Source organism: Papaver somniferum, chromosome 7 (assembly GCF_003573695.1).
Source record: "Papaver somniferum cultivar HN1 chromosome 7, ASM357369v1, whole genome shotgun sequence".
Lineage (NCBI taxonomy): Eukaryota > Viridiplantae > Streptophyta > Magnoliopsida > Ranunculales > Papaveraceae > Papaver > Papaver somniferum.
The window spans coordinates 205,419,635-205,439,295 of NC_039364.1; the positions used below are offsets into that span (position 1 = coordinate 205,419,635).

At 39.2% G+C, this 19,661-nt stretch overlaps 2 protein-coding genes across 7 annotated transcripts; both read right to left on the minus strand.

The window, feature by feature from the left end:
• Nucleotides 1-2,796: 2,796 nt before the first annotated feature.
• Nucleotides 2,797-6,833, minus strand: LOC113299432. Its single transcript, XM_026548448.1, has 4 exons — nt 6,585-6,833; nt 6,258-6,503; nt 5,216-5,310; nt 2,797-4,952 (listed from the first exon to the last, which is right to left on the minus strand). The coding sequence occupies exons 2-4, from the start codon at nt 6,481-6,483 to the stop codon at nt 3,141-3,143; spliced, it is 2,133 nt and encodes a 710-aa protein (XP_026404233.1). The 5' UTR covers nt 6,484-6,503; nt 6,585-6,833; the 3' UTR covers nt 2,797-3,140.
• Nucleotides 6,834-14,519: 7,686 nt separating this feature from the next.
• Nucleotides 14,520-17,470, minus strand: LOC113299433. 6 transcript variants are annotated; one of them, XR_003334903.1, is made up of 5 exons: nt 17,150-17,470; nt 16,870-17,002; nt 16,252-16,791; nt 16,005-16,178; nt 14,520-15,240 (listed from the first exon to the last, which is right to left on the minus strand). XR_003334903.1 is itself a non-coding variant. In XM_026548449.1 (4 exons), the coding sequence occupies exons 1-4, from the start codon at nt 17,164-17,166 to the stop codon at nt 16,056-16,058; spliced, it is 813 nt and encodes a 270-aa protein (XP_026404234.1). In that variant the 5' UTR covers nt 17,167-17,470; the 3' UTR covers nt 14,520-16,055. The 6 variants fall into 6 exon arrangements, 2 of the variants coding, with proteins under 2 accessions (XP_026404234.1, XP_026404236.1); XR_003334900.1 differs by having other exon boundaries at nt 14,520-15,237; nt 15,343-16,178; XR_003334901.1 differs by having other exon boundaries at nt 15,343-16,178.
• Between the last annotated feature and the right edge of the window lie 2,191 nt (nt 17,471-19,661).

Sequence of the window (19,661 nt, forward strand, 5' to 3'; positions counted from 1 at the left end):
AACAACCCTGACCCTTTGTTGCACGGATTGAGATGCATCTTGAGAGGGAATAGGAGGTCTCGTTGACATCAATTCTGTAATCTCAACCAATCTTCCTCACTAGAAAGAACAAGTGATATGAATAGAAAGCAAAAAAAGTTAACAGGCTTCAAAGGGTCCTAATAACAGCACTGAAATCTAGAGAACATCACTGAAATCTAGAATTAGACAGTAGTTATATCCGTCTGTTGGTTAAGATACCCTTGGAGAATTAGAGGGTTCTATTGGTATCGATGATAGTGCTATTCTGCGTTGTATTGACTTGGAATAAGGAATTTGAGACTCATGTATATATCTTTATTGGGAAAGTGGCATTCGAGATATTCTGCAGAATACAAGCATTGTGGAGACAAGTTATCTGCGAGAAAACATATATACTGGACTCCAGTGTCAACTGTCTATTTAAACTACAAAACAAATCTCTCCTTTTCTCACCCACCTAGCAAAGGTCTTAAATGTACTCACTCACCTGACATGATGCTAATGTTCAATCAAACCAATGATTTTCATTAATACTACTATTGCTGTGAGCAGAATCTAAAGCTAATTCAATTGCTTTAGATAAACCTTTAAAGACATGGGTGTCACATAATCAAAATCTCACTGAAATTGTTTGAAATATTGATAATCTAAACATTTAAAGACATGGGTTTTAGATAGAAATCATGAAGAGACAATTTATCAATCAGTTTACATATGACCACAGATTTTAAATCCCATTCAATTGCCTTTTCCCATCTCCTAACATAATCGCATTGAAACTCGTCATTCATGAGGAACAAACTAAATTTCTATGAGAAATTTCATCAATCAGTTAACATGCATGTCAATTTTTCACGATGGCAATCATATTACTCAATTGATTTCAACTAATTTCTTCAAATACAAATAAAATCACCAAGCAATATAACATATAAAAGAAAAACACATTCAAATTATTAAAAAAATTATTCAAATTTTCACCTGAAAATTAGTTTGGATTTCAAATTAGGAGGAAGAACCACTCTCTAAACCCTTCATTAGCTTTCCAAACTCAGATTCCTCATATCCAGCAACATGCATGAAACCTTATGATTTTTCAATCAATTTAACACAAAAAAAAAAATGAAACAAAATGAACTTTGAAGTTAGATCTTACCTTGAATCAACTTATTAAAAGGTTCTAAACGAGATCTGTTAACAGATTTGAAGTTCTAAACGAGATGTGAGAGGTACTGGTAAATCAGAGGTACTGGTTTTATGTTTCTTCCGTTCTCAAAAACTCCCCTGGCCAGTTCTTCTTTTGCGTTGTGGATTCACAAGAATAGGGTTTTTCTTTTCATGATCTTCTCTTCTCTAGATTTTTTTCTTAGCAATGAATTCAGTTCTGGGAGTTTCTCTGCAGAGATAACACGAAAACTGAATCCAGTTTTTAGTTTTTTAGTTTTTAGTGTTGTAGGAAAATATAAAGCAACGGCAGAGATCAATAGTTGAAAGATCAACGGCAGAGATTAAACGAGAACCAACGGCAGAGATCAATAGTATAAACAGGCGGGTAGGCGGGTAGGGTAGGATAATTTCGAGCTTTACCCGCCACCCTACCCATCTAGCGGCGGTTAAGAAATTTTTTACCCGCCACCCTACCCGCCAAATAGTGGATAAGGTAGGATACGGTTAAAAAACTGGCGGGTAGGGTAGGATTGGCGAGTATGGATAGGGTATGTGCACCCCTGAACTTGGCTACCTACTCTCGTGTCACACACCCTCTCTCTTCTCAAATCTCAATCAATCTCTTCCCATCAACTATGTACCATGAGTCGATGACTGTGATCACGATCCAATGATGATGTTCCATGAATGTACCAGCCGCTACTACCCTAAATAAATCGAATTAGATAAGTTTTCTCAACTAATTGGATGCTTTAAGATCAACTGTGTTGTTATTACAAATAAACAGAATGAAATAGGGAGGAGGGGAACTTGCAGGAGATTAGTGGACTAGCCGACTAGGTTGCTATTGTTTTGTACCCTATGTACGATTCTGTTTAGACGTGTGCGTCATGCATACAGTTTTTTGGGACACGTTGAGGGAAAAATAGGTGGCACATATGAATTTTTGATACCGTACCAAACTCGACGGATAAAAATGTTGTAGCGTTGAGAATGGAAAAAAAAAGAAGGAGAAATGAACGACAATTGCACTGGAAAAATGTTAACGTTTTGTATATATATACATCCAAAAAAAAAACATATTCCACGGTTATGGTTACCGCCTCCAGCTATATCTGCAATTTGTGGAGCGGCAAAAGCTGAGAACTGAAGGTGAGGAAGATTCTGCCAGCAGTGCACTGCTAGTTAAAGAACTGGTGAAGATTCTCGATTAGACCTTTCAGGAGGTTTTTAATGGAGCGATTTTTGGAGGATTGACTGCAACTATTGTTGATGTTCAAGAATTTGAGATCGAGTAGCTCCATTGTAGTTACAGTTGCTCCCACTGATGTTGATGCAGTTGAAATCAGACTACAATTAACTAGAGACCACTAAGAGATAGTCGTGAAAATATTGATTAGAAAGGTTCTAAAATTGATTAGAAGGGTTCTTATATAGTGAATGAATGGAGAGCGGAGACGCAATTTTTTCTACACTATTTTCTTGTCCTTGTGGTTGTGATCTAAAATCTTCGCCCCGTGTTCATTCATCTTATTCAAAGAAATGTGACCCAACTTGAAACACAACCCACCTTGACCGTTACCCATTTACAGCTTTCTCTAACTGTAGAAAAGAAAATGTAAGAACTTCCTTAAAATTTCTGAAAGCAAGCACATGAACATGATCAATCATCACAAAAGAAACCAGCGAACCCATAATGCCAGGAGAGCTCATAACCAAGTAAAATGGAAAATGTCATAAGACCAACCCTCTGTACAGGAGCTAGGGTTTAATTAACATACTCATTCCTATGAAAACAAACAACTCATAACCTGAAGAAACCTCTGGCCGAATTCTAATATTCCAGCCCTACAACGTTACTTTTCAAAGCATACAAATTGTACCAGGGATACAAAGGACTGATTCGGCAAGGAAAGAAACAACATACACTTTAAAAAGCGAGGAAGTGTTCCTTAAGCCGCCACCATATCAGGGGAAGCATATGCTGTGAAGGATGGCAGCAACCATCCGTTTTTCTTTGCATGCTCTACATAGAACCCAAACTTCTCTTCTGCATTGGGTATGTCTAGAGCGAGGTCATCTAGTGCATCCCTAATCCTGGTGAATCCTTTGGTCATTTGGTTGGTGGTGATCAGTCCTTCGCCAGAGCACTCCTGCAGCAGATTAAGCATCCTGTCATTCTTCTTCTCCATCGCCATTACCAGTGCCTTCTTCACAACTTCGTGGTTAAAGAAGGGCATCCCAAGGTCACGGATGCACTGGCAAGCTTCTGCCACAACACCCCCACTCTCATACTCCTCTAGAAGTTTTGTTATTTTGTCCTTAGCATCCTCCACAGCCCAGCCAGTGCCACCACCCCAGCACCTTAGGAGCCTCTCACCTGCATGGCGTGCACCTATGAGTGAACGAGCCATGTGCACAGTCTCTGCCCCGCTGCAGTTGGGTGGCAGCTTGCTGGTTATCTCCTCTAAATTCAATGGAACCAAGATATCATCAATGACTGCCCTAGCCAGAAAGAGAGCAAGCTCATTTGACGCATCTAATATATCAAGAGCAGTATCTTCTGCGGTTTCAAGCAGCAAAACAAACCCACTCACGATGTCTTCACTTGAGAAGATCTCAGTATGAAGAGCAGAAAGCAGGACAGATGCCATCTCCTTCTCTCTGTTCTTCCTGTCCATCGCAAGAGTTATTAACTTCTTGAGAAAAACTGGATAAAATTCTGGAGCTGCAAGCTCTTCAAGGCTATGAATGAGTTCTGGTATGTCATCTGAGTGAAAATACTCATGAATGATAGTTACAGCCTCCTCCTTGAAATGCCTCACCTTTTCAGTATCTTCACCTTTGGCGTCCCCATTTTCACCGGAGGATTTGAGGAAAGAAGAATCCAACCAGACCCCAGAGATTGCCTTTGGGACCAGAGACTCGAAGAACAAGACTTTGGCAGATGGGATGTCAAGAGAAAGATCATCAAGGGCCTCACTAAGTCGACCAAACCCTTTCACCATCTGACTGGAACTTACAAGCCCTTCCTCTGCTGCTTCCTTCAGAAGGTTCATAATTCGTGGTTCACCTGTTTGGATTTCCATGGCAAGTGTTAAGGCTCTCTTCACAACCTCGTGATGGAAGAATGGGACTCCTAAGTCCCTAATGCACCTACAAGCCTCTTCTGTATCCCCACTTCCAATATATTCCCTGAGCAAAACTGATATTTTTTTCTTCACCTCCTCTACAGTTACATGGGTGCTCCCGCCCCAGCGTTTCTCCACAAATTCTGCATGATGAGGAGCTGAAAGGTAGCTCTTTTCAGCAGTCTGAATAACTTGGACCCCTTTGGAGGATTCTGGGAGAACCTTCTTGGCTCTGCTAAGGAAGGCTGGAGGAAGGATGTCATCTACCACTGCTCGGGCAACAAAAAGAGCAAGGACATCAACTGCATCTAATATGTCTACCACCAAGTCATCAGCAGCCTCAAGAAGCAGAACAAATCCTTGACTGATATGCACTGAGCTGATTACATCTGCGTAGAGAGCTGACAGCAAAACTGAAGCCATCTCCTTTTCCTTGTCGTGTCTGTCCATGGCCATGGATACCAATCTCTTAACAAAGTATGGGTGATATTCGCTTGTGCCAAGGTCTTTCAGGTCAGTGGCTGCCACTTGTACATCACCAGTGCTGAAGTATTCATCTATAAGGCCAGCAACAGCTTTCTTGTAATCATCCAAGGGATCTGAAATGGCAGACCCGACAAGCTGATATGGTTCCTGAAGTTTGAGAAAGGGAATACAGTCTAAGATCAGTACACGGCACTAATCGAGATAGATTTTACGTAGAACAGAATTTAGAGTGGAAATACTATGGCCATGTGAAACCTTGAAAAGCTAAATTTGCCATCCTTCGCATGGGAAGAGAAGGCATTTATAAATACCATCTCCTACGGTACGAAAAACATAAGCGGAGCTACCAAGAGGAGAAAAAAAACAGAAATACGCACATAAGGGAATGGGAAAGCGTGAAAATGAATTACCTCGCCACTGTCATAGTTCGGGTCATTCCTATCGAGATGCGACTCACCATCAGTATCAAGTAGCTTTCCCCAAGTGCCTTTACCACCACCACCCTCTACAGCATCATTTAGGAGAGAGCAAAGTAAAGGGGTCAGAAACCTTCATGAAGTACAAAACAGAATACTTCACAGTAACAGCTCAAGAATCACAGTATCAGGAGTTTCCTACACATCTAACAAATTTGTATCTGTTATTTTCAGAATGCGGTACAAGCAGCTAACAATTGCATATATCAGCTCATATAACAAAGGCTAGGAGGCTTGGTACTCAAGTACAATAGCCTCTATAGGGGTCTTCATTCTCAGAGAATGTAGGCAACAAACATATATACAAACAATCTTGCACAAAGCATCACACCCCTGCTAAATCGACACCAGTCGAGCAATCATAAATACAGCTACACTCCTAAGATCTGAGTTTGCAAGCGCATATTTGCGATTGAGATTATAATCAACAGTTGTGTAAGGTCTTCACTTCCTAGATTTAAAAGATAATCATCTCCAATCATATGTTTCTTGATCAATTGTCAGTCTTAATAACAGACTAAGTTAAAGCTCACCTACTACAGCATATCAATGGCATCATACAAGCCAGCACTGTGAACCCATCAGAAAAAGACAAAATTGTCCTATTGTTTTCAACTAAAAACAAGAAAATCCTATCACAACCAACTTCAACGGATATGACCACTCTAATACTATCACACACTAATACAACATTTTGAAATTCAAGAGTCTAACCTAATCAAAGAATAAGATTTACTTGGTTACTCAAGTACAGCAAAGATTATGATTTGAGCAATACCTAATCGCTATAACTAAAATAACTTCCGACATCATGCCGCTGAACTCGTTCTAGTTTGTTTCAACTAAATTAGCATAACTTTCTACTGAGTACTTATTAAGGTTTTTAAGTTGTCTACAATTTACTGCCGTATGACCAGGAATTTACAAATCCATCTACATTACACAAATACGCAAGAGAAACAAATCAAGAACTCACCCTTCTTAGCACGCCCCAACTTTCCAGAATGCGAACGACGAACATGTCTAGAAGCAAATCCAACAGTTGGAGCTTTAGCACCGGTAGATACTTTAATATAAGAATTATCAGATAACAAACTCGTTGGTGATTTCGGTGAAGATGACAAAATTTCAGCATTTTCTGTTGCAATTTTCAACAATTCCCGCTGTCCTTCCGTAAGAAATCCCTCATTCGAATTCGCCATCACAAAATATCAATCAAAATCTGCACAATAATCAAATTAAGTATTACTATCAAAACACAGTAAAAAAGATCGATTGAGGTAACAGAGTCTTCTTTTTTTACCTCTATTCGTAATCGCTTAATAGTAGTGAAGAAATGCTTCTTTTAAGGCCTTGGCCCGGATCTCGAGCCAAGACGACAGAAGCTGAAAATATAATCTGATCCTCAAACCAAAATAACAATAATAACGAATGGAACTCTAGATTAGAGTTATGAAAAGTATAGATCTCAATAGAAGCAAACCGGGAAACGGAACAAGAGAGGAGAAAAGAAAAAAAGAGGAGAGGGAGTGTGAGTGAAAACAGGAATCGGGAGAGAGGGTCTGTGTTTATATAATGAAATGTATGTACACGTCAACCAAAGAGGGTTTTGTTAGCTTTGAGTTTATCTTCTTTAGGGTTTACACGTGTCTATCAACTTCGATTCTTTAGTATTGGTTACACCCGTCTATTTTCGCTTTTGCCCCCACCCCCTCTCCCTATTTATGTGTTGGGCCCCGCCCCACTCCACAATGGAGGAAGTTAGGGTTTCGTTATGGTTTATTTATGTAGGAATTACTGGCTAGTCCAGTTCTAGCAGACCCAGTTAATGGCTAGTCCATCCGTGAAAAAAATTTATTCTCTAGTCCAAAAACTTCGTGGAGACTATAAAGTGTATTTTATAAATTCCTAAAACACCCTTTCAGGTCTAATTAGTATCAACACATGTAAATATTACTAGTAGTATGTTACTACATACTAGTAGTATCAATATGGTGATACTACATATTAATATGTATTGTATTAGTAGTAACAAAAATACCTTATTGTTACTAGTAAATTATGTAACTACTTTACTATACTTATACTAGTAGTAACTAGTACTAGTGGTAAAATATGTAGTATCAATACATAATAAATTTTTTTGATATGTAGTATCAATACATAACATATTACATATCAATATGTAGTATCAATAATATAACATACTACATATCAAACATACTACATATCAATATATAACATACTACATATCAATATATAACATACTACATGTCAATATGTAGTATCAATACATAACATACTACATATCAATATGTAGTATCAATACATAACATATTACTACTAGTATACTACATACTACATATGTTATTACTACATACTACATACTCGTTACTACTAGTATATTACATACTACATATGTTATTACTACATACTAATTACTACTAATTACTACTAGTATATACTAGTAGTAACTAGTATACTAGTAGTAACATATGTATTATTATATGTAGTGTTATATATTAGGGTTAGTAGAGTAATTTTACTATTTTCAAAACTTTTTTGGACTAGGGAGTAAATATTTTTTGGCGCTGGACTAGCCAGTAACCCGGGTCGGGTTTTCTGGACTAAACAGTAAATCCCTCTTTATTTATTTATTCGGATGTGCGGATCCGAATCCAGTAGGTTTTACCCGATGAACATCCAATCTGATTCGTTTCATCACCAGCAGTAGCAAATGATCACATAATCTGCTTACTCAGGCCTGACGATAACAGAGCGCATTTGATTGTTTTTTCCCAAGTTCTTGTAGATACAAAATTTCGCAGAAGCAATAGGAACGCGAGAAAGTCATTTATCAACAAGTAGCCAAGGGAGAAGATAATAAAGACCACTGGTCACAGGCGAAAATAAGAAGTCTACTACGTCACTCCTGACATACGCAATGACGTCACGAGAATCACACGAAACATGTGAAGATCAATGCGATAATAACGCGGCAACAACAAGATAGGGCGATGGATTCGCCCTCTCAGATCCGATTTAAGGGGCTTTATTAGCTGTCCTCCACTATGTACAACCCCTATAAAAGGCACCAGAGGCCATTGTAAAAGAGAGACCTTTATGAGATTTTGTGTAAGGAATTTAAGAAAGATAAAGTTGATTGTTTTCCAAGTTAGGGTTTTCCCATATTGCATTTGGTTTTGTGTTCTTGTTCTTAATGAAAATAACTTAGAGAATTTCTTATCATGTCTTAGATCTTCTTTAGATTATTACTTGGGTGTGACTGTGGGATTTTCCGTAGTTACATTTTGGCGCATAGAAACAGCTCGGATGAGTAAGAGGGATGTTCCTCACCTGTGAAGTTTTCAAGATGTTTTAGATTTGTTTGTTTTGATTTTCAAACACTTAAAGTTGGTCATCCTTTTGAGCAGATTTGACGATTTTCTGAATTTTAGATCTTGAAAGGAATTTGAGCATTTCTGGAACAAATATTAAGCGGTAGTTCTTTGGTTTTTCATCGTTGATTTGTGATTTTACGGATCTGGATTCCAGATTACTACTAATATTTCAGGATAAAAATTGAAGCCAAAAGATCAAATGACGAAAGATACACCAGCAGAGGAGAAAACGTCAATAGATGAAAAGTAAATCACACAGGATGGAAAAGGCAATGACAACAACGACAAAGCAGTCAAGACCAACAAACGAACCGCAACGAATCAAAGTAAAGGAAGGAAGCAGGCGTATACAATGTAATTCAATAACACATTCAGTTGTGACTGTTGCAGAATTTTACGCAGGTATAATAGGGAGGATTCATAAGCGAGATTACGAAGGGAAGAAGATAATGACCGTAGATAAAATTTCACCATTGAAAGGCTGGGAAAAGTAACGAATAACGTTTACTGCAGAAGATGCACCAGAGGGAAGCAAAATACGTATGGATCCACTAGTTGTCACTTTAACCACCAGACGAACTCTGAAAGGGAAAAAAGACGAATGCGAAACAATCAGAAGAATGGGAGATAGATAAAGCTTTAATAGATATAGGGAGCTCCGTAGATATACTATTCTATCATGCTTTCAAGAGCATGGGATGCAATGATGCGGAACTGACCTCTCCAAAATACAACATTCACGGCTTCAACAGTGTGGTAACAAAACCTAAGAGTGAAATCATCATGAACATTGATTTGGGGGAGATGGAAACACATGTCACATTTTGTGTGGTAGCCGTTGAATCGCCCTACAACATGCTCATGGGGCGACCATGGGTACATGGAATCAAAGGCATCGCGTCAACATTTCATCAACACTTCCTGCTTCCCAATGCCAAGAGGGATATGAGAGATAAGGGGCGATATAATCAGCGTGAAGACATGCAATCAAATAGATGTGTGAGATTATGAAGAACGAGCAAAGAAGCGAAAGGATCGATGGAGAAAGGCGAAAGAATCAAAGAAGAATGAAGAATTCAAAGTCTACCTAATTAAGGCGAAAAAAGGAAAGGGAATACCAAACGAAATCCCAGATGAGGAAGGAGAACCAGTAGGAGAAATAAAGGAACCATCACCCTTAGAAGAACCAAAGGAGAATTTTGCAGCAGCTGAACCAACAAAAGACATCAACATAGGGACAGAGGAAGAACCAAAGATATTGAAGATCAGAACCAAAATGGAGGAAGAAGAAGAGAAAAGAATAATAAGCATGTTGCGAGAATATCAAGATGTCTTTGCATGGAGTATGGAAGAAATGCCAGGTATAGACTCATCTGTCGCATGTCACAGGTTGGACATCAACCCCAATATGAATCCATTCAAACAAAGAATAAGAAATATAGCAAATACATAAAATCCACAGGTAGAGGCGGAGTTACAAAAGATGCTTGATTCAGGGATCATTAGACCAGCAAAATACCCAGTATGGATCGCCAACATGGTGGTGGTGCCAAAGAAGAACAAAGGGATAAGAATCTGCATTGATTTTGGTAACCTAAACAAAGCGTGCCCAAAAGACAACTTCCCTCTTCCAAACATACCCCAGATGGTGGAAGCAGCAACAAGATGCGAGAGATTATCTCTCATGGATGGATACTCAGGATATAACCAGATAGCTCTGGCAGAAGAATACCAAGAACACACAGCCTTCTTTGCACCGCCGGGATTATATTGTTATACAAGAATGCCATTTGGGTTAAAGAATGCAGGTGCGACATATGAGCGGATGGTGGAAAAGATATTTGCAAAATGGGTACACACAACATTAGAAGTCTACGTGGATGACATGCTAGTGAAAAGTAAAAAGACGAAAGATCACGTGGAGGACTTGAAAGAAATATTTGAGCAAATGCGTCAGTATAGGATGAAGATAAACCCAGCAAAATGCATCTTCGGAGTCGCATCAGGAAAATTCTTGGGCTATATTGTATCAAATGAGGGAATAGAAGTGGACCCAGAGAAAGTACAAGCAGTATGCGACATGCCTTCGCCTGCAACTGTGAAAGATGTTCAAAAGCTTAATGGATTTATCGCTTCGTTAGGGCGGTTTATTTCGCGCTCCTCAGACAAGTGCAAGCATTTCTTCAACACCTTAAAGAAGGGAACTAAATTTGAATGTAAATCAGAGTGTGAACATGCACTACATAATATAAAGGATTATTTAGCTAATTTATCTATTTTTCAGAAACCTGAACCAGGAGAGGAATTGCTAATATATCTCGCATCAACATCATACGCATTAAGTGCGGTATTGCTTCGCCTAGATGAAGGAGTAGAAAAGACGATTTATTATATAAGCAAAACTTACAACTATGCAGAGAAGAATTATATAAAGATTGAAAAGCTCATCTTGGCGATGGTGTATGCAACACAGAAGCTCCGCACTTACTTTCAGGCGCACGAGATTAGAGTCCTCACTCGAATTCCGATCAAATCCGTGTTAAAGAGCTCAAAAAGAGTAGGAAGAGTAGAGCGATGGAACGCACAAATCGAACAATTTGGGGAAAAGTATGAAATCTTATCTTCATCAAAGTCACGGGTTATTGCAGATTTCTTGGCTGAATTTCCATTAGAAGAAAACGAAGAAGTGGAAGATATGATGGATATAGATGAAGAGCAAGGAAACCCAAAAGATTTGTTAATAGAGCACAATCTAAGGAGATGGGAAATATTGGTGGGAGAATCTGCTAATGGAGAAGGGAAAGGAATAGGGATCGTATTCATTTCACCAAAAGGAGCAAGGATAGCATACTCATTCAGACTAGAGTTCGCGTCAACAAATAACGAAACAGAATATGAAGCAGTGGTGCACGCGTTAAGAATAACGATCGAAATGAAGCTAGAAGATATAAGGATAACTAGTGATTCACAGCTTGTTATTCGACAAATACAAGGACTATATAGCACGAATGAACCATCACTCCGAAAGTACAAATAGCTTGTCGAAGAACTCTCCACGAAGATACCCAAAATATCATGGAGACTTATCTGTAGAAAAGATAATCGATTTGCAGACGCATTAGCATTTATCTCTTCTATGATGACGGATCCTACCGCTAGATACATAAAGATAGAGACTTTGTTGCTACCCTTAGTTAATAAGGAAGAAGAGAGTACAGAGGCGATGATTATAGAAAACCGAGAAGAAAATAGAGAAGAAGGAAGACCAGATTGGAGAACACCTCTCCACCAATACTTGGAAAAAGGAAAATTACCGAGAGACGGGTTGCAGGCACATAAGATCAGAAGCAAAGCCACCAATACGAATTAAGAGTTGGAGTACTTTACCGAAAATCATTTCTCGGGCCCTCATTAAGATGCCTAACAAGGGAGGAAGGAATTAAGATATTAAAAGCTATCCATTATGGGGACGTTGGTAACCATAACTGAGCAAGATCACTCGCACTTAAAATAAAAGTACAAGGATATTTTTGGCCATACATGCATAGGGACGCAAAGGAGGTATCCAGACGATGGAAGAATGCCAACACCACGGAAAAAGAATACATGACCCAAAAGCATCTTTGAGTTCAACAACAAGTGTATGGCCATTCGCAAAATGGGGCATAGACATTGTGGGCCCGTTCATAGCAGGAACCAAGCAAATGAGATATTTAATTGTAGCAAAGGATCACAAAATGGTGGAGGAGAAGGCAACTCAGCATATTCTGGACTGCGATATATTCTCCTTCATATTTGAAAATATCATTTGTAGGTTTGGAGTCCCAGTGCAAATAGTCTCAGACAATGGAAAATAGTTCGAGGGCGAAAATATCGAGATGTTATTTAATGCATTCAAGATTCAAAGCGGAAAATCAACTCCCTTGTATCCACAAAGTAATGGGAAGGTAGAAGCGACTAACAAGACAATTGCTGACATATTGAAGAAGAAGTTTGAAGGACACAATAAGGGGTGGTAAGAACAGGTGCAAAATGAATTATGGGCTTATAGGACAACCAGGAGAGACGCAACAGGAATTTCCCCCTTCTGCTTAACATATGGAGTGGAAGCAGTATTACCAACGGAAGTAATCATACCTACCACCAAGAGGGAAGCATGGGAAAAGAACCTGAACGCCGATTTGATCTTATCAAAGTTAGACGACTTGGAAGAAAACAGAGAGGTCGCATTACAGCACATGGAGAATTATCACAACATGCTAGCACGCGAATATAATAAGCGAGTTAAAGAAAGAGAATTCCATCCAGGGGAGCTAGTGCTGCGAGAAATACCGCCCTACCAAAGAGGAGGAGATGGAAAGTTAGAGAAAACATGGGACAGACCGTACATCATAAAAAGGGTCGTCGGAAATGGAGCGTACGAGTTAGTAGATAGTGAAGGGCGAGATGTGGGGCGAAAACTTGATCACCCATGGAATAGGGTATATCTCAAGAAATATTACCCTTAGGCGGTGAATTGAAGAAGTTTTAATATTAGGAAAGTAGCGATGAAATGAGTAACTAGGGCGAGATAAAGATTTCAGCAATGTAATCGTCAGAAGAATTAATGCAAAACTAAGAATTCTCCTTCAGATGTTAAATGCAAAAGCTTATTAAACAAACAACAAATAGAAGAAAATGCGAAAATAAAACCTTATAATAAGACCTCAACAAGAGCAAAAACCTCTAATAAAGAGGCTAGGCATCCGATGGTGCGCGTGCACCCTAGTTCGCATAAATGCAAAAGGAAAGATAGATAAGACCTAACGCGCATCATCATCAGGGAAAAACCTGGTAATGCATAGCTCAGGGGAAATCCATACCAACACCGAAACATGGGCCATGGAGAGTTGGGGCGAAACAAAAGCCTATCCAGGAGAGACTCCTAAGTGAAAACTCAGGGCAATAAGTTCTCTCTTAAGGAGTGTAGAAATTCGAATATGGCGCCATGGTACATGGTTGAGCTAAGGATGCCTAGGGCGTCTGGAGAGTACCTAGCCGCCCTTAGCAAGTTCTGACTATGATACACTCGGTCCTCAAGAAACCCCACCTAGGGTGTGGTCTCGTAACCATAAGCCATATCGGCGGAGGGATAAGAGGCTACAAAAACAACGGATTGTTGGTATCACTGGATGGGAGGAGCCCACCCTAAGCCGGTAGGGGTAAGATTCCTTGAAAGGGCAGTCAGGGAAATATAAGGACGACACCCTCCACTAGGGAGCTGAATTGTGTCAAAGACGACAATGTCATGGGGATAATACTCGCGGGAGTATCTAGGCCTATCGCATTGTCGCATAAACATGTCCTGCATAGGCAATAATACGAAAAGGTGATAAGGCAAGATCAATAGTAATGATCGCCTGAAATTTCGCCATCCTACCACAAATAATACCCTGGGGCAAAGATAAGACCTATCCAACAGGGGAGGCTATATAAGACCTCCACCTAGGGAGGCATAATAAGACCTCAAAATAAACCCTGTTTAGACCCATAAATTTCTTAATATGGATATTTTGTAGATGAGATACCAATAAAATGAAAAGACAGACGTATTCCGGCTCAAAGAAAAGTAAGCGAAGGTATCATAAACAATCATCGAATGCGAGAAGATACAAGCGAAAAAATAACACAACGGAGGAAGGTACGAATCCAAATTTTGTTTACAATTCAAATATCATCACATATGTCGTACTTATCTCCTGATGTAAATTTATGAACACAATCATATACGTTCATTTTCATTCTTCAAAGGCGAAGAACAGAGGCAAGTATGGGAATAAAAACAAAAGACATGAGTGTTATTCGCCTTTTCAGATAAAAATAAACACATAGAAATATCATAAAAATTTCAACATAACGAAGAGAATTATCTGAAATAAATAGAATACAGTAGTACTTTGTCTAAAATTAAATGCAGGAATGAAGAGTCAAGCAAAAAAGAAAGTGCAAAAGACACGCCTCCCAAACTTGGGAGCGCCAAATTATCTACCCAGCACCAAAAAGACGGAAGAGAGAAATTCAATGATTATCCTGTTGATCATCTCTGCCTAGTAAAGAACCACCACTAGTTTCAATAGGGCCACCGTCAGCATCGTTAGAACCAGCACCGGCTACGTTCTCCTTAAGTTGATCCTGACGAATAGGAGATTCTTCATCTTCGCATTCAATATCACTCCCATTTTTAGACTCAGAAATCTCCACGTTAGCAGGAACAGCGGGAGCTAGGGTTCATCTTTACAAGAGGAAGAGAATACTGACGGCAAATTCGATCTGCAACATCCTTAGATTTGACAAAGAGGTCGCGCTCAACATTCTTCTTGGTGTTGTCCACAGTAACCTCCATCACTCTTTGAATGCGAGAACACCTCATCTTCAATCGAGCTACCCGAGCTTCAGCATTCTTCCTGAACAAGGAGTTATCATCACGTTCATTTCGCACCTTCACCAATTCTTTCTGGGCCTTAGAAAGATCAGACCTCAACTTCTTCATAGCAGTTTTGTGCGACTCATCAGATTCTACTAAGGAGTAAAAATATGAGTAAGAGAGCGATACAATAACCAAGAAATGAGAAAATATTTTAACTGAGACAGAAGTTGAGGCAGGCAGCCTGATGTGACTACCTTCCTTCTGAGAAAAGAGATGACGAGATAGAGCAAGATTACTATTCTAAAAATCCTCCATACACTTATCAATATCATCACCAACTAAGCCCTTAAGACGAGACCTGATCTTCCGCTCACACTTGGAAAAAGAATCATGTTCTTTAGATAGTATGTCATGTGAAGACTTTAACCGCGTGTATTCTTCCTGAATTTGATTCTTACTTACGGTAGCCCTTATTTTACTTTGAATAATCTTCTCATTCTCACATTTTAACCTTGTCACCTCCTCATCACATTGACTCTTCAAAGCGCGATAAGATTCCTCTTGAGCAGTACAAGCCTGCATCAGTTTAAGATACTGACGAGTAAACATTGCCTTCTCACTCATGAAAGAGCGTTTTTCTTCCGCAAGAGTTCGATTCTCATCTGACAGGGTTTGGTTTCTCATATCAACACTATACAATAATCCAGAAAGGATCTTTACTTGAGAGCCGAGAAGGAGTGATTATTGATTAATTGGCTCAACTGACATTGCAACTTCTCATTCTCAATACGAGCATCCTCGACAGAGTATTGGTATTCATACCTCTCTATGACGCGCTTCCGCATGCGGATAGTCCATAAACTGGAAGCAGGGGCAATACAAAATCAAGAAAATAAAAGCAAAGAAAGAATGTTACCTCGAAGATCTTTGTTTTGCACGCGAAGATTTTCGGTTGTAGTGGACTCAGCTAAGAGGTCTCCTTTAAGAACAGATACTTGATTTTGTAACTTCGAAACTTGATGGGAGAGATCTTTGATAAGGCAGATGGAATCATCAAAACCTTCAATTTGGATAAGGCGACGGCGAGACTCTTAGGAAAAGGCGACAAAAATAAGAACCAGAAGAAAACGACATCAAAGGCGAATGAAAGGAGAAACACATACCAAATGATCAAGTGCTAGATGAATGCTTGGATCTAAACTAGAGAAAATATCGCGCCTGGTAGGTTCATTAGGCGGAGATTCGCACAGTAGATTTGTCAGAGTAACGCAAACTTGAGCCAAATAAGGATCATCACTAGAAGAAAGTGAGGCATTGCAAATCTTCAGCAAATACTCAACTCCAGAGTCGGCATCCTCCAATACACTTTTATTAGTGAGAAGGGTCTCATTAACAACTTGAGGAGAAGCGACGACATCAGAGGGAGAAGTGATTATGGCATCCTTTGAGGGAGAATTCTTCTGTAACTCCAATGGGGCAGAGGAAACAACGGTATGAGCGTCTGAATCTGGGGGAACTAGCGAATGGGCTTCAGCGGATGAAGTAGCAGGAGTAACAATAGCAGAAGCTGACGCCTGACGCAATATGATCTCCTCACCAAAAGAAAAATCCAGCGCAGGAAGATCAACAGTAGTGTCAATCTTAACACTATGGCGAGATTTTTTGAGTCTTCGCTTTTCGCGATTATCACCGCACCCATCAACCTTCATACAATAAAGCAAATAAGAAACAGAGGCAATAATATTGTTTGATAAAGGCGAAAATTTAAAAGTATTTCTTACTCCTTTATTATGCGAAGGTTTCCTCTTATGTGAAACCACTTCCTTGAGATTAGGTGGAACCAGAGCAGAAGAAGGTTTTGAATGAACCTTAAGAACGAATTTCCGTTTATCAGACGAAGTTTTATTAGTGTCTCTGGGAATAAAAAGTATGGGAATATGAGCGAAGAGAAGAACAACAGCAGAAAGATGAAGATCAGCAACAACAAGGAAAAATCTAAAATCAAAAGCAAAACAGAGATTCAAACAACATAGCAATGGTAAATATAAGAAAGCTACTAACCCAGAATATGGATCCATCGATTTAAGCAGAGATTAACGCTAGAAGGGACTTTGGGACGATGACATGAGTTTTACAGAGAAGAAGATAAAAACGGAGAAGAAAAAAGAGAAGATGAAAAGAAAATTCTTTCTCTTCACAGTTATTAAGGTAAGAAAACCGCCAGAAGAGGTCACCGGTCAAAAGGGGGAAAATATGGAGGACGTGTCGGTCGAAAAGAATGGCAGTCAACACGTGTAGACGGTCATGCGGGAAATAAGGAACTATGTCGGCAGATCTAAAGAATACGAAAAAAAAGGTTGATGTGATGAGTTAAGACTTCTCTTATTGTTTTCTGCTTCAGATAAGCTCAATGCGAGGAGAGGCAAAATGTAGATACAAAATATCACACAACCAATAGGAACGCGAGAAAGTCATTTATCAACAATCAGTCAAGGGCGAAAATAATAAAGACCATTGGTCACAGGAGAAAATAAGAATTCTACATCACTCCTGACATACGCAATGGCGTCACGAGAATCACACGAAACATGTGAAGATCAATGCGATAATAACGCAGCAACAACAAATCCATCACCCTTTCAGATCCGATTTAAGGGGCTTTATTAGCTTTACTCCACTATGTACAACCCCTATAAAAGGCACCAGAGGCCATTGTAAAAGAGAGAAACGTTTTTGAGAGTTTGTGTAAGGAATTTTAGAGAGAGAAAGTTGATTGTTTTCCAAATTAGGATTTTCTCATATTGCATTTGGTTTTGTGTTCTTGTTCTTAATGAAAATAACTTAGAGAACTTCTTATCATGTCTTAGATCTTTTTTAGATTATTACTTGGGTGTGACCGTGGGATTTTCCGTAGTTACCGTTCTGAGCAGTGAACACAAATTGGGATGGTCTTTTAGATTTTTAGGAGATAGCGGGGCAGTCTTTAAACCATTCGTGCATGTCGCTAATTACTGCATTAGCCCATGCATTATAGATTGATGACTATAATAAGGTTGATACTAAATGAAATTCCCTTACTTTAGTTATTAGGCAGCTCAATATATCTTGTTTTTCCCCTAATCCTAGTATTACATAAGTATGGTTTGAGAACGGAAAACTAAAGTTCATTGATATTACACCTTAAGTGTTGGTGTTTATATTGAGCACTACAATGTCTACAACTACATTATAACTAAAAGAACCTGGATTTCAGGTAGAAACGCCAACGTGGTGATATCATACATTTCAAGGCTTCCATTTTGTCGTTTAAATCTTTGCAACAGCCTGCAAATTTTAGAGAAAAATAATAACTAAATCTGAAGGAAGTTCATTTTGTTACTTGAATTCTAACAACGCAAGTCAGGAACACATTTTGGAACATCAAGAAACACGAATTAAGAAACTGTAACCTGGTAGTGTATTCGTCGAGGTGAAATGATCAATTCAGCAGATAACCCAGTCACGAACTGAGCATTGACTAAATAGACGATGAAATGGCTTTGTACCTTAAAAATACTGTTCAGAAACATAAAGAAAATTAAAAATGCACCAAGATAGTTTACTGCTGTTGTGATCATCTATCTTAGTAACCGTTATTGACTTGTGACGTAAGGAAGATAAGGGAAACCACTGGTTTCAAACCAGGATTTGAGTTCAGCACTAGAAGAGTAAATGTCTATGACCAGTTATCTTTTCTTCTTCTTCCAGAATTCTGTCGTTATTACTTTTCCTATGTTCTCATTTTACTGTTGCCCAGACCCAGTATGGCGCTTCTCCTATGAGCTCACTATATCACTCAGATACAACACCTCCCATTCCGGATGCGCCAAATTCCATGTTGTGCTATTCAGCACAATTACAGAGAAGGAAACCAAGCAACACATGGTCTAGCGAACTATGCGGCGGACGGTAGCCAAGCTGGAAACTACTCTACCTCAACATGGGACCGGTTCCACTCGTCCAGCATAGATACTAAAATATGTAGCATCTCGGAGATCAGTAGGAGTATCTTTTGTTTCACCTGCAAGATTTGATGTGAAGGAGACGACCCTACTGATGGTCGAGAGGTGACATAAATAGAGAATTCCGTTGACCTCGGAATACATACAAGTATGCAAGTTGTCGAAAGAGGACTTCCCAAGACCTTGGGGAAGACAAGACAGAAAACAGTCCCACCTGCAACCCAAGAATAGTTTCCAAAAGAATAAAAAAGAATTGCACAAGTGAAGAAGTTACAGAAAAGGAAACGCTGCCACTTGAATTCACAATTGATCCCTGTAAATTTGTAGCATTAATTAAGAAAAAATTCCCAACCAAACCCTTTAAAAATCAAAGAAAATGTACCTAAGCTTCATCGGCTTCCAGCAATGACATAGGAAGAATCGATCGTATTTATGGCACAAAACTGTTCATGGAAGGAGGATCAATCATCATTTTTGTGCACATCAACAACGTAATAACTCTTACAATTTTCCTTGAACAATTATTAGATCAAATTCCACGGACAGGCAAACAGAATTTTTAGAAAGCTCAT